Raw genomic sequence first — 14,577 nt, forward strand, 5'->3', positions numbered from 1 at the left:
AAAGTCTCATTTAGGGTTTTTGGGTCTAACAGTAGTATAATTCAGTAGTATAATCCAGTTGTTACTACTACTTTTATTAAGGATGCACATAATGCTAAATTCTTGTACAATAAATATATGTCCTAAGCTTATATATGTATGGAAACACACAATATATTATGCATAACCTATTATGCATTATCAAAGTCTAACTAAAAAGCTAAAACGTTATATTCTGAAATAGAAGAAATACAAATTGACCAAAATTCTTGCAGAAACTTGGGTTTCCTTTTTGTTCATTCCAGGACCTCCATGAAGATGCCCAGAGTTATCCTACTTAATAAGACCACGTCATCTATCCTCTAAGTTCCTCAGCCTAAACCAGATGTTCCAATCTTTCCAACTCTTTCCTTCCTTCCCAGTTCCTCAAAATCTAGCCTGAGAGTCTCTAACATCGATTTACTAACAAAAAACACCGGCTATAGCTGAAAGAACATCAGGATATGGTTATGTTCCATTTAGCCAAACTTAAATAATTCTAAGAAACACCTGTGGCACTAAGTGAAAACATTTTGATTCAAGAAGTCAGGAGAGGAGAACAAGAAACTGCATTTTTAAGGAATGCCACAGGGAATTCTGATGCATGGACCACATTTAAAGAGGCAACAGGCCCCCAATTTCTTAGTTTAGCTTTTTTTTTTTAATAATCATCACTTACCAAAAGTCCATCATCTCCTTAAGTAATCTTTAATTGGAATCTGTTTATCTTCTCCAGATTACACCCTCTTCAAGTTATAAGTACTGCAAGATTAGCATCAGGTCAGCCTGGCTCCTCCTGCTGCAGCCAACCTGGCTTCAAGACCCTGAACAGCTGCTCTGACCATCTGGGAAGCTGCAGGGTCAGGCCTGCCTTACCCTATTTCCTCGCACTCGCCTGATAACCTCAGCGCAGCAAGCAGGACCGGCCTGGGCCCTCTGGACTGGATCTGCTCCCTTGTAGGGGACTGGGGCAAGCACGGGGAACCTCCTTGGGAAATATATGTTTATGATAACAATACAGTTTTCGCTTAAATTAGTTTTTGCAACTCCACCTTTGGGAAGCGGCTGAGAAAAAAAGGGACAAATTTGACGTTATCTTCAACGATATCAAATCCTTTGTCTTTTGAGGGTGATTTCGATTTCTGGAACTCATGAGTCAGTACCAAATTTGTACTTAATAGAGTTTCTACTAAAACAGGGTTTACAGTGATTTGGGCTGGGCTAATAATCAATTTTGTACTAAGCCTTTGGTGGCAATGTAATGTCTCAGCATGGCTAGATTGAACTACATTTCCCAGAATGCTCTTCCCTGTATGCTTCTGGTTAGTGTAAGGCCAGGACTGTTTCTTCTACTAGGTGACTGATACCTACCTGCACAGCTCCCTGACCAATGCAGCAATTTCTTGCTACCTTCTAGTATAGTTTTTCATTTAAAAAACAAACATTATTTGAATACCTACTATGTGCTGAAAACATTGATAGGTGCTTTCTGAATTAATCTTCACAATAGCTATGCTAGTATCATCTCCTGATCGACTGTAAACACAGAAGCTGAATTTTGGGGAGTTTACAGAGCTTGCCTACAAAACAAATACCTGAGAGCTAGGTCTTCTGACTTCAAGTCTCTGCTCCTACTCTAGCAAAGTTTTGTTCTTGAACTACATCTGATTCCCAGCTATTATTTTCCTTGAAGATTAGACGACACCAGTTCTTTGCTGATTCCATCAATCATTCAAAATACACAACACAGTGTGGCAAATAACTTGCATTCAAATTTTTCCATCAGTATCCATCTTCTCACAGTTGGTCATTTATTTCAAGGATCCAAAACACTGACCTTTTAGAGTTTTCCTCAGATCTAAGGGTTTTGCTCTTTAGTTGTCATCATAAACATCTTCTGATTACCTTCTTCAAAACATTTGTTTCTAACATAGCTTCATCTCCATGATTTTCCATTAAAGCATCACATATCGGACTTGCATTTTAGTTAAACTCACATAAAATTTGCTGGGCTTTGCTCTCAATAACAGTGACACATTTCTATGCTGGCAGGAAACATTTTTACCCTGGCGAAATGTTTCCTCACTCTCCCCAGCTGCAGGCACAAGATTGAAGGGCTGACCTTGAAAGCGAGTTCGGCTGTTGTAAACTGAAACATGTTGCAACATGTCCCCGCTGGGATCACTCCTTCTCTCCTTTCACAAACTACACCAGAAAGCAGTATCACTATTTCACAGTCACACCTGGTAACTGGACACTTGCTGACACCTTTCTACTGTTTATTTCCCATGTCTCAATTTTCCACTCTTCTAAAGGGCTTAGTGTCATCTGAAATCCTGGCACTTGCACTCTGTGCCCAGGGCTGCAGATCACTGATAAAAAAGTTAAATAAAACCCATCTTAGTTCCAATCTCTACATAATGCTCACTTTTTAAACGACTCCATTCAAAGAAGCGCTTTTTTCTTTGTTTCTTCTGTTTAAACTACTTTCTTCTCTTTGACAAACTCATCTCTTCCAGTTCCAGAGTGTGTCTTAGGTGCTGCAGGGCAAGAGAGGGGAGGATGGGCAAGGCATTTGGAACTTTGAATAAATCCCTATCCTGGGCTCTCCCAGGTCTGCATGCTTGGTTCACCTAAAACCATTCCAGTACTGGCTGAAGAGCCAGGCTTCTGTCACTAAGCAGCTGTGTGACAAGGGCAAATTCCCTTTATTTCCCTGGTTCTCAGTTTCTTCATCTGTAAAATAAAGCAACTGGCCTCTGTAATCTGTGGTGTTTCACGTTTAGATATAAAACTATGATTCTGGTAAAGCTTAATCGGTCTTGATAGATGGCAAACTGTTACTTTCTCAAATAGGCTATGTTTGTTTAAGATGTGGATGATGTTTATTTGGCCTACAGGACATTTGGTACCTTTCTTATGGATGGAACCTCGTATCGCTAATCAGAGATGAGGCAGATATTGAAAGCAATAAAGAGACGCAACCTGAAAAACTTAAGCCACATCTCTAAAAGAGAAAGTACACAGACATGTAATCTAGCACCCTGGAGGGATTTTACATAGAAACAAAGTTTTTAAACGAGAACATAAGGGAAATAGCACTCCCACATCCCATTGGACCATCTAGTCTCCTGCAGGTGGCTGAAGTGTTAAGACAGCTAGATGCTGAGCGGCATAAATCCAACTGGGCCAATGAGGAGGTATGGGTTGACCCAAGTACTGAGAAGCATTTGAAGTTATACGAAAGTGCAAGTATCAGCATTCACAACTTAAATGCCTACAGGGCCAGGCAGGTCACATGAAGGAGTAAACGTTGCTGATGGTAACACCGTAGGGAGTCGAGGAACTGGGGCAAACTAGACAGCATATGCCTATCTGTAAGCCCTCTAAATTCAATTCTTTAAAAAATGGTCCACGTGAAACAAAACCCACCTGTAGACCAGAATCAGTCCTCATGGTACCAGTATGTAATCTCTGACTTTACAGGCACTTCAGCCCCCTGGATTTCTTTGCTGACACTTCAGTAGAAACTAAACCCCCTGTTACTCTGGTAAAGCTGAGGAGTAGGGGGACATGTGGACAGATGTATTCCTCTGGAAAAGTAATGTAAAAGATGCAATTTATTTGACAGATGAAATTTCCACTTGTTGATAATAAAACTTCTATTAGAAAAAAACACACAATCCTTCTTCAGAGAATAATAATAGTGCCTACTTCACAGGGTACTAGTGAGGGCTGAAAAAGATAATCACTTAAGATACTTAATGCAGCACCTCGCACATAAATGCTCCTACCATCATTACTGCTTTATTAGGTGACGGAATGCAAACTACATTCTTCCACAGAACCTCAAAGAATTATAACAGTCATGTGCTGCATAACAACGTTTTGGTCAACAACGGACTGCATATACAACGATGGTCCCATAAGACTGGTACCACATAGCATAGGTGTGTAGGAGGGCATACTATCTAGGTTTGCCTAAGTACACTCTGTGATGTGCGCACGATGACGAGAGCGCCCAACGACGCATTTCTCAGAATGTATCCCGTCACTATGCCGCACGTGAGTGTATCCTCAGGCTGGGGAGGTTTAGAGGTCTTGCATTAGGTCTGTGCTTTCTAGATCCTGCAGCTGCTCAGGCACTGTGGGCCTCTTTAAGGTGTGAATACAGCACATCTGTCACGTCTCTCCTCCTTCCCCCCCCCACTGTGCCCTAACTCAAGATCCCAGCCCTGAGATTCTGGGGAAAAGTTAGAGTGAAGGATTCTAGAACATCTACTCCTTGTGCCTCCTCCCTCCCTCCAAGATGTTTTAAATCCATTATTGAAATTAACACACCATCCCCAATCCCACCCATTATAATAATACTCCTACAAATCCTAGGAATCCTTTATAAGGAAGTGGATGTCTTTAAAAAATTCATAAAGCATAGTTGGCATGCTTTGACATGACAAAACACCTCTACCCATAGCTTCTGTTTGTTTTTCCCCTCTCCACCCCTCAGCTGAAGGTAAACACTGCTGTGTGGAAATATCATGTTCTACCCAACTTTTGAAAAAAAGAGAATATTCTAAAATTTTAATCCATGCTCTATTACAAATCTTTATTATTTCATGGGTCAAATACCGAATCTTTCTCAGTCTTCTGCAATGTAACTCGGATAAAGAACCATTTGGAATCAATGAATGAGTGAATGAACAAACGAATGAATGTATCTTTGAAAATCAAGGAACACACAAAGAATAAAATTATTACCCTTGCTTAAAAAATTAAGTTATTTTCAAAACAGCTCAACAGAAACATGATTTTTGTCTGCTTTCAGAAGTTCAGAATAGATCATCAAATACTAGTAAACACATTAACCATATGATTACAAATGAGCTAATTTTAACACTTTAAATGCAAAGGTTTTTCTGAGGTATACATACTTTACCTATTTTTTGGAAACTTTTCCTTCCTAGTGGTTAAAACATGTATAAGTATGTCTTACTTTATAAAGGGTGAAAATCAAATATCAGATGCATTCAAGAACCCTAATATTATATGAAAGCTCCTTTTGAAATATCATTATGCTTCTGATTTATTTCCTTTTGAAATTTTGATTTTTCCATTCATTATAGGACACCTACAATGAATAATAATGTCAAATATTACTAAAGAATACTGATTTACTTTACTATTTGTTTTCTGTCCCCTAAAGGAAAAGAATATCAAAGAAACACCCAGATTATGTTTAAAGGTTAACTTCAGGGGCCGGCCCCGTGGCTTAGCAGTTAAGTGCATGAGCTCCGCTACCGGCGGCCCGGGTTCGGATCCCGGGCGCGCACCGACACACCGCTTCTCTGGCCATGCTGAGGCCACGTCCCACATACAGCAACTAGAAGGATGTGCAGCTATGACATACAACTATCTACTGGGGCTTTGGGGGAAAAAAAAAGGAAGAGGATTGGCAATAGATGTTAGCTCAGAGCCGGTCTTCCGCAGCAAAAAGAGGAGGATTAGCACGGATGTGAGCTCAGGGCTGATCTTCCTCACACAATCAACCAATCAATCAATAAAAAGGTTAACTTCATTTTATTTGTCTCTACTTCACTGTTCTAGTGGCAATGGGTTGCCTAAATCGCTAACTAACTCCCTGCATATCTTACAAAGTACGTATCTTTTTCGGGGGACGGGGTGGTAGACAAGCAGCAGCTCCACGAATATGGAAGACTTGGACAATGAAGGAGACACTGAGGTGCACTCTTGATTTAATTAAGAAAATATAATCTTTGCAGAGTCATCTTCTTCCCAGTAAAACACAAGAAAATCCTAGTTAAGGATTGAGATAAACTAATCAATCAGCTTCCCGAAAGGACATTAAAATGATTTTATAACAGCTTCCCCGACTCCACAGGATTTTCCAGTGATTCAGGTCCACGACCAGAAATGGTCACTAGATCCACCTTTCTATTTTCACATTTGCATAGATAGTGAAAATTTTATTTTTGTTCCCCCGCAGGTTTTTTTTAATTCGCTTTTTCTCTTTGATCACACCCACAACAGTAGACTCAGATCCACCCATAGCTAAGAGCAAATCATAAGGTAACAACAAAACAAGCAGAGGTGAATGAACACAGATGGAAGTAGGAGGCTGTTCTGGGCAGGACTGGCTACATCACTTGCAGAGTCTAGTGAAAATGAAAATGCAGGGTCTGTTGTTCAAAAAGTATTAAGAATTTCAAGACGGCAACAGCAGAGCATTAAACCAAGCACAGGGCACGAGCACGGAGCCCTGTGCAACTAACAGCAGAGGTCGCAGGCCCGTGAAGCTGGCCTGGGTCCTCGAAGACACTTGCCAGGCTCTCTGGGTTTCACCAAAACAGTGAGAAAGCCTTCTCCAGGAAGTAAATAGGGTCAGCAATGCAAGCCTTAAGAACAAACTCAAATCTCCAATAAAACAAATACAGGGAAATGAAATAAAGGCTGCTTGGAGATATAGCTCTTTGCGAGAGGGACGAGAGTGTTGGGATCTGTTCATTCTTATACTCCCACTGACTAGCAAAATGCCTAACATGGAATAGATGCTTATCAATGTTGAAATGAAAAACAATGCAAATGACAACGAACATTTTCATCAACTAATCTCCTTTTAGGAAAGCAGTTCTTCTTCCCTTTAAGATTGCTGTGTGTTCTAGACAGCCATCTTCTTCTCTCATCTCATACAATACATTAACCACACAGAATAATGTTTGAGATTAAATCTCAGTACCAACAGCATCCTAAAATATCTAAAATATCTGGCAGAAACAACGCGGTTCACAGTCAGCAACAGAGAGAGAACAAGTTCCCATTCACCAGCTGGAGCTGGCCAGGAGGAGGATTTGCCATTCTCAGCAAATTATATTATCCACAGGGAATTCATGCTGAATCTTAAGTCTGACTTGAAGGGAGTCCCTATTTCCCAGCCCACAGGGAAACTTTAAATAGCCATTAAACTGACATTTCAAAATAATAAAAGAACTCAAAGAACCGGAGGAACAAAATAAATGGTGTTGTAAAAGGAAATGGAAACATTACCATAATTAGAGCTTTTAAAAGAGACACTTTAAACACTGGTTGAACACTGACTTGTTTACAATAGCACTCAAGGCAGACTGCGAGAGTCTAAGAGGGGAGAAGGGGAAAGTGTCAGTATTTACAAGAAAGGAAAGGTGAAGAAAGCTTTCCTAAGGTCATTGGAACTACTTCCTGAAACCCAGTTTAAAAAAAAAATCAAAACACCATTTTGGCCTTTATGAGGATATACGGCTCCACCTAATCTGGCTTTGCCATGGATATGCCATAGGCCCAAATATGTAAGTGGAAGAAAAGCACCCCCACACAGTCTAAAAATGTAATAACCTAACTCCCTTGTCACTCATCATCACACAAAAGATGCACTTATCCACTTTATGTACATAAACAGTGCAGTTTTCAATGTGGGCATTTATTCCCAGTTAAATGACACCTTGTCCAGTAAGTTCTTCCCAGACAGGAACTGCATTTAACAATTGAAGAATGCCCCATACAAGCTCATACAGAGATTAAGTATCTTTTAAATCCTTCTGGTAATAGCTGCTAGGCAGTTTTACCTAGCAGACTAGAATACAGCCACACGTAGTCCAGTACTTTAGAGAAGTTGGGAGACGTACAGAGAGACCCACAGAGGCTGAGAAGCACAGAAAACACAGACACAGCCCCCACTAGACGGAGGGAGCTTGGAACAGGTCCCACAGACCTGGAGTTTCCACCAGATGTGCCACACCACAGTGTGCTAAGACTGTCCTTGGCGAGTAGACTGACTGTGCTGGCTACAGCAGTGGGTCCACTGCTTTGCTTCCATACTACACAGTGCTCCCCGCTAGGAGGGCGAACAGCCCCATCTGAACAGCAGGCTACACACATGTCCTGGAAAAAAAGGAAAGGTTATCTGACCTCATTAGGGCAATTAGAAGCTCCTTTGCACTGTGCAAACATACCATTCAACAGTGAGTAATGCAAAGACAAACATGTTTTGGTAAGAAGAAAAATGTCCCAGAATTAAAAATTTTAGAAACCGTGCATGCAGTCAGCAACTTAAAGTTTGAAGCCTAAATTCACTCTTCAAAAATTATTTTTGCTTTTAAAAGTTTTCTCCTTAGTATTGAAAAAACTAAAGAGGGACTTCCTCACTGGAGAAAGACTTGGAAAAACCCCAGACCTAAAGTAAAAGCAGTGATCCTAGCCAGCAGTTTTCTGGCTTCCCCTTGCTATTATTAAGTATCCTTCTGTTTGACTAAGAATTTCTCCGCCTCTCACAAACCATCTTTTTTCTTTCTATGTCCAGAAAAATCTAAAAACCATGTGTTGATAATGAGCCTGTTGCTATGCAAATCATTAAAACACATTACAAAAATCTTTCCTTTGAGTCAGGAGGAGAACATAATGGGAGGAGATGAACTTCAAGCAAAGACTCCCTTTGCTGAACACAAAAGCTGGCAAAAAGGAATATGAGAAGCAAAGCAAAACGGAAAAAATTATGGTGGTCCCATCCCTTGAGTCATTTTAACCAAAGGGAGAAAACTAACATTTTTAAAGCCCCAAGGTAATATATCTTACAGTTTGGAGTGGGGTTAACAAACTCTCTTCTTAATCTCTTTAATTCCTACGGTTTCATGACTCATCCTCCATCTGTCTACTAGGGTGTCCTTTTCACGAGTTTTTTCACACTTCTGTAAGAGTATCAAGAGATTTTTTTTTCTTTTTATGTATACTCCTGTGCGTATTCTTTTGATATCTTTTGTCTTCTCATTCAGTTATCACCAAAATGTAGGGCCTGAATTGTCCATTTCTTCTCCAACTCCAACATAGTATCTTGGCAGATTTCTCTTACTTATCAAGAGATTTGTTCTTTAAAAGTCACATCCAGGAGACAAGATAAGACAGAGTATGTTATGACACAGTATATAAGTATATAAGTATATAAGACAGAGTATATTAAAATTAATGTCAAAAAAGCAGAGCTTCTCAATTTTCTAATTTAAAAAATCTAGACTTGATAATTTTAATAAAGTCAATCACCATGTTAGTTTGCAATCGACATCACTCTCAAATTTTTGTTGTGTTGTTCTGAACGCTCTATTAACCTGCAAGTTTTCAAGGGTGGGATTGTCTGGGGACAAGAAATGAAAAACATGCCTTTTAAATATATCTTCCTTTCACCCCTTTGTGTCTTGATATATGTAGATTCACACACATGCCAAAAAAAAACACGGAGTATTAATTCTAAACTCTTTGTCCGTATTCAGAGAGAAGAAATGGCTTGTCCCAACTAATGCTATAGAACCTGTTTTACTCTCAGAAGTATCCAAACCATTGCAAACATGTGTTGGGTGAAAACAAGTTTGGTTGGCTCCAGACAAAGGCTTATTTTTTCAGCACAGATGGTTGCATGGTTGCCTCCTCCAAGGGGTTGCCTACAATGAAAGACAGATTTCTATTTCTAATCTATGCAAATATCTTACTCTTCGGGGCATCACAAAGACTAACTGTTCTGTGTCAGACACTGCAAATCCCAGGTGCTCTCAGAGATGCCACAGCCCATCTCCACCTGAGAGGCTTGGTAACTCTGATAACAGCAGATGACTGGAGAGTTAGTCACTAACCCACTCCTAATGACTGTTGTTGGGGCCTTCTGTGAAACATTCCTCGGAATCCTGCCCCACCACCACTGCTTCTCCTTGGCTGCTCTGCCTGGAAGACAGTTTCAATATTCAGTTCGAACCCCAGATGCTTCTAAAACGTCCCAAGAAGGCTCAGATTCCCAAAGGCTCCTAATGGCTATTAGGAGCATTCTTCACCTTGAGTTTGGCTCATCCATTCGTCTCTAACACCAAACCCAGAGACCTTGAGCATTTACAAATGTTATTCTGTCCAAACCAGGTCTCCTTTATACTCTAGTCTATATGCCTACAACCCGCTGTCGGTCTCATGAAGCATACCTGGGTTGCTGGTGGCAGCCCTCAATCTTCTCAAGCATGTTATTCCCTTTTCCTTATCTTTCTCCCTCTATCAATTTTCCTTTCTTTATTTACAACACTTTTTTCTTTATTTCTCTATCTCCTCAGCTTAAGTCTCTGACTTGCTCTGACACCCCTTGGCACATTCCAGTTTTAGGGCCCCTTGGAGCAACAAAAATCCCTGCAATGCTAAAAAAAAATTTTTTAAAAACCCACACACAACTCCTCATGCGAACCCAGCTCCTAACCTTAAACATGTTTTGCTACATAGAGAAGGTTATACCTGAAATCTACATAGTTTAGTTCCAATGTTTAGATCTAAAAATGTCTTTCAAAGTTTTCAATTATTTTCTTCGTTAGTTTTTCTGATCAAATGACAGTAACAGAATTTGCTTCAAAATCCTGTGTTTGAAAACACTTCTTTCCCTCCTTATCAAACTTCATCTTAAATGAACCAAGCTAACTGAGCAAAAAGAAATTCTAAAGAAAAAGGAAAAAAGTCCTTCCTAATCTCCAGCCTCAATAACCACCACCGCCAAAAATTCTCACTCTAAACCTCAATTTTTGAGATTTAAACACTTCTTGCTTCAGCTTATGAAAGCAAATATTGACAAATAATGTAGCATTAAGTTTACTTACATGGAAAATCTAAAACTGTAAAGAGCTTTAGAGGTTAACGAATTTATTGATTCTCAAGTCGGGATGAACATCAGAACCACCTGAGGAATATTGTTTATTTTACACAATACATCCTCCTGATCCCCAGCCCTAGACATTCCAATTCAGACTTCTGGTACAGCCCTAGAATCCATATTTATAATAAATGCTCCAGGTAGTTATGATATAGCAAGGCCTGGTCTGTTGGAGAACCACTATCTATTGCAACATCCTACCCAATATGGCGGTCTCCTCTACAAGACACCACATCAGCTATCCACTCTGTGCTACAGTACTTTCAGAGACAGGGGCTCTCGTCTTTTTATAAGAGTGCTTGTTCCACATTTTTATGGGTTTAATTATTAGAAACTATGTTCTTATGTTGAGCCAAACAACCAAAGTCTTTCAACTCTTTGAGCTTCACTGACTATTGGCCCTAATTTTGTGCTCCAGAGCTGACAGAGAATTCCCTCCCCACAAGAGTCCTCAAATATCCAAAGGCAGCTACTGCACCCTTGCAAGACTTCATTTTTCTAAGCTTAAACAACCTTTTCTCCTTAACTTCATAAAGCACATTTTCTGAGTCCCTCACCATTTCAACTGCTCTTCCTCAACAACAGACCTTACAGAACAAGTCTGTCTAGAGCAACAACACTCCACTTGTCCTTACAGCCTGAACTTTTTCCAGTATGCATTAATTTATAGTCCATGTTTCATTCTTGTTACTCACTGCCTTGCATTTAATGGTCCAAGAGCCGCGAATCAGCAAGTACTTATTAACCTAGTGCTGTATTCCTAACACTGTGTCAAGTACTCAAGGAAGATTCAAAAGCCAGTGGAAATTGTCCCATTTTGAGGAGTTAATTTCTTGTACAGAAATAACTTAGATAAGTGAAATAACTTAAAAACAATACACGATGGTATGTAACCAAGTGCTTCGAATGAACAACACCTGAGAGACTGAACAAAGGTTTCCTGGGTCAGACTGTGGCCTATTTCATGGACTCTGTTTATAGAAATATCACCTATTTAACAACAGTTTTTGATTAAAAAAAAAGAAAAAAGATGGAAACTATCACCTTAAAATGTATATAAAAATTTCAAATGCATCCTTATTTCAGAAATTTAAAATCTAAGAAACTACACATGGCAATAATCAAGTAGAATACATTCCTTCTTCTCTCTCTCAGTGCATCACTGGCATTGCTTCCCAAGCACTCTGAATGCCAGGATCAGAGAAAAAGGCAAAAAGTAGAGGGTTTACATAATTCCCTTTATTACTGGAAATAACCATTTGATGAGGAGACATTCCTCTGCATTTTTTTTTTTTTTTGGTGAGGAAGATTGGTCCCGAGCTAACATCTGTGCCAATCTTCCTCTATTTTGTACGTAGGACGCTGCCACAGCAAGGCTTGATGAGCGATGTGTAGGTCCACGCCCGGGATCTGAATCCACGATCCCCGGGCCGCCAAAGCAGAGCAAGCAAACTTAACCACTACACCACCAGGCCGGCCCTCCCTCCCTGCATATTTTAATGGAAAATTCTTACCAATAAGTGAACTTTACTAATAGCAACAAAAATGTACTTGTTTTATTCATAGAATCACAGACTATCAGAACTTTAGGAACCTTATGCAAATCCCTCACTTGACAGAGAAGGGGGAAATATCATTTCAAAGATGGCAGGTGTTTACGCCAGGTAAAGCAGCCACTGAGCAGAAGGATGGGACCAATCCCCAGGTCTTCTCTCTCCTGTTGGCTTCCTGTCTCTTCTTACTTAACCTAGGACAATCAAAACTCATGCCCTTCCAACATTTTCATCAACCCTACTCCCTTCTTCAGTTACCTTCTCAAGCCTCAAATCCAAAGTCTGATGTTATATTTTGTTTTGGAGACATTGAGGGAAGGAGTGGACCAAACAGTATCAAGTGGTTAAGTTTTTATTAAATTCTAGTATATCTATTTGACTCACAGTCTCCCACTAATACTTCTATGCTACTAGACACAAAATTCTGCCTGACTCAGGATCACTACTACCTTACCAGCACTATAGGGAACCACTAGGGTTAGCTATATGGATTCAAACAAAAATTCTTAAGTTGCAAAGCAACTGGTAAACACAATCCCCCACCATCCCACCCTCTCCCCCACTCCACACACTCACACACACACATACACATCCCTCAATCAACCAGCTCATCTACTTCATCTGAAGCCTCATAGTTAATCCACACCCTCCTTTGGAACACGGGAAAAAAATGCACCTACCTCGTGGCCTCTTGCTGAAGCCATGACACATTTGGCACATAGAACATGACTCCAAAGAAGAGCAGCGGCTCATTAGCGAATTTGTCCAGATGTTTCTTCAGAGGTTTCTCCAGCTCCACCCATCGTGCTTGCTGACTCTTGCTGAGAAACCAAAGGCCAAAGTAGTGCGTCTAGATCAAAGGGTAAAATAGCATCAGTTCATGCTTACAAGGGACATCCTGAGACCACATAGGCAACAAGACTCCAGCACCTTATGTCACCTTTGGTTCCCCAGCCCAAAAAGGATCCAGCTTTTACTTTCTAACTTTGGGAAAAATTGAAGGAAACCACATGCACACAATACTGTAATCTACACTGAGTATCCAGGTACAATATTCACACCCATTGCTGCCGTTGGTACACGTGGGTACTAATGCACCTATGTCAGGTAAGGAGGATGGTGCAGGGTGGGCACAGCACTGACTTCTAAGATCTCAAGGCTGACTTTCCTGTGCCTTCTGAATACCCCGTGATCTCACATGGCACATGTTGGCACAGGCAAACACAGTTCTTACACCTGCTGCAAAGCAACTTATTACTCAACTCCTAAGACAAAACCTTCTGCCAACTGAAAGCTTCCACACTGTAGAATATTTTCATATAGTACCAGATTTTAACAGAAAATCGATTCACTCTTTTTGAGCTTTAATGAAGTACTTTAAAAAAACATTGGCCTCGACCACTTCATTATACATGAATTGCAGCAAATCTCTCCCCCATATCAAGCTTTGAGAGTGGAAGGATGTCCCCTCCACAGCTGCCAGAGGAGCCTCTGGCGGCTGTTCCTGGCAGATTACGGTGGGATTTGATAGATGAAAGTGAGATGTTCACTCTCAGACTCGAAGCTTCTACCAGTTTAGTTTTGAAAAACATGCTAAATGATTAAAACAAGTACTTTTATGCATCCAATCCTGTCTTTATATTAATTCATGCTAGGATTTCAGGATTAACACAACAATCACCAAAAAACAAATCACTGCTTTTGAAGCATTCTTTCATATTTCAATTATAGCCTAGAACGGTTTACAGCACACCTGGAAATCTGCCTTTAAGAGAATGTTTTCATTACAATGTTAATTTCCAGAGGCATTTTCATGCTGATGTTCCCACTCTAGCTGGCTGCCCACTCACGGATACCATAGATCAATCCCTACCAAAATCTGTAATCAAGTTTTGACTCTGACTTTACTAGAAAACCAGAAATGTCCTTGCCTACACAAAGCTACAGACCCAAACACTCTAACGGATATTCTTAAATGGGTGTAGTTTCAGATGGGAGCAACCATTTGATCAGCTCTCCTCCAGGATGTTCCAAAGGGCAAGTTCACACCAGAAACCTACGCATTTCTCCAGCAACAAAATGCCAACAAACAGAGCCAAGGTTACATTTTGACCAACTTAGACAAACTTGCTGGAGTGAATTCTGACCCTATTGTGCATTTCCCAGCTTCACTGAGTCCACTGGTTGTTCCAATGTGACTGATGATGTAGAGGAAATGAAATGCGGCTGAATAGAAAGAAAACAGGCTTTGAAGTCAGTTCATCTCCCAGCTTTTGCACTCACTGTCTCAGT

The 14,577-nt window shown here is 40.3% G+C and overlaps 1 protein-coding gene across 2 annotated transcripts in view; it reads right to left on the reverse strand.

Annotated features, from left to right (window-relative positions):
• Window positions 1-14,577, reverse strand: part of PTPN14 (protein tyrosine phosphatase non-receptor type 14) — a 167,795-nt gene that overhangs the window by 78,691 nt on the left and 74,527 nt on the right. For both annotated transcript variants that reach the window (XM_058539845.1, XM_058539846.1), the window contains exon 3: window positions 12,966-13,135. In XM_058539845.1, coding sequence (XP_058395828.1) covers window positions 12,966-13,135 — 170 coding nt within the window. The remainder of the gene's footprint in view (window positions 1-12,965; window positions 13,136-14,577) is intronic.

Source organism: Diceros bicornis, chromosome 4 (genome assembly GCF_020826845.1).
Source record: "Diceros bicornis minor isolate mBicDic1 chromosome 4, mDicBic1.mat.cur, whole genome shotgun sequence".
NCBI classification, from domain to species: domain Eukaryota; kingdom Metazoa; phylum Chordata; class Mammalia; order Perissodactyla; family Rhinocerotidae; genus Diceros; species Diceros bicornis.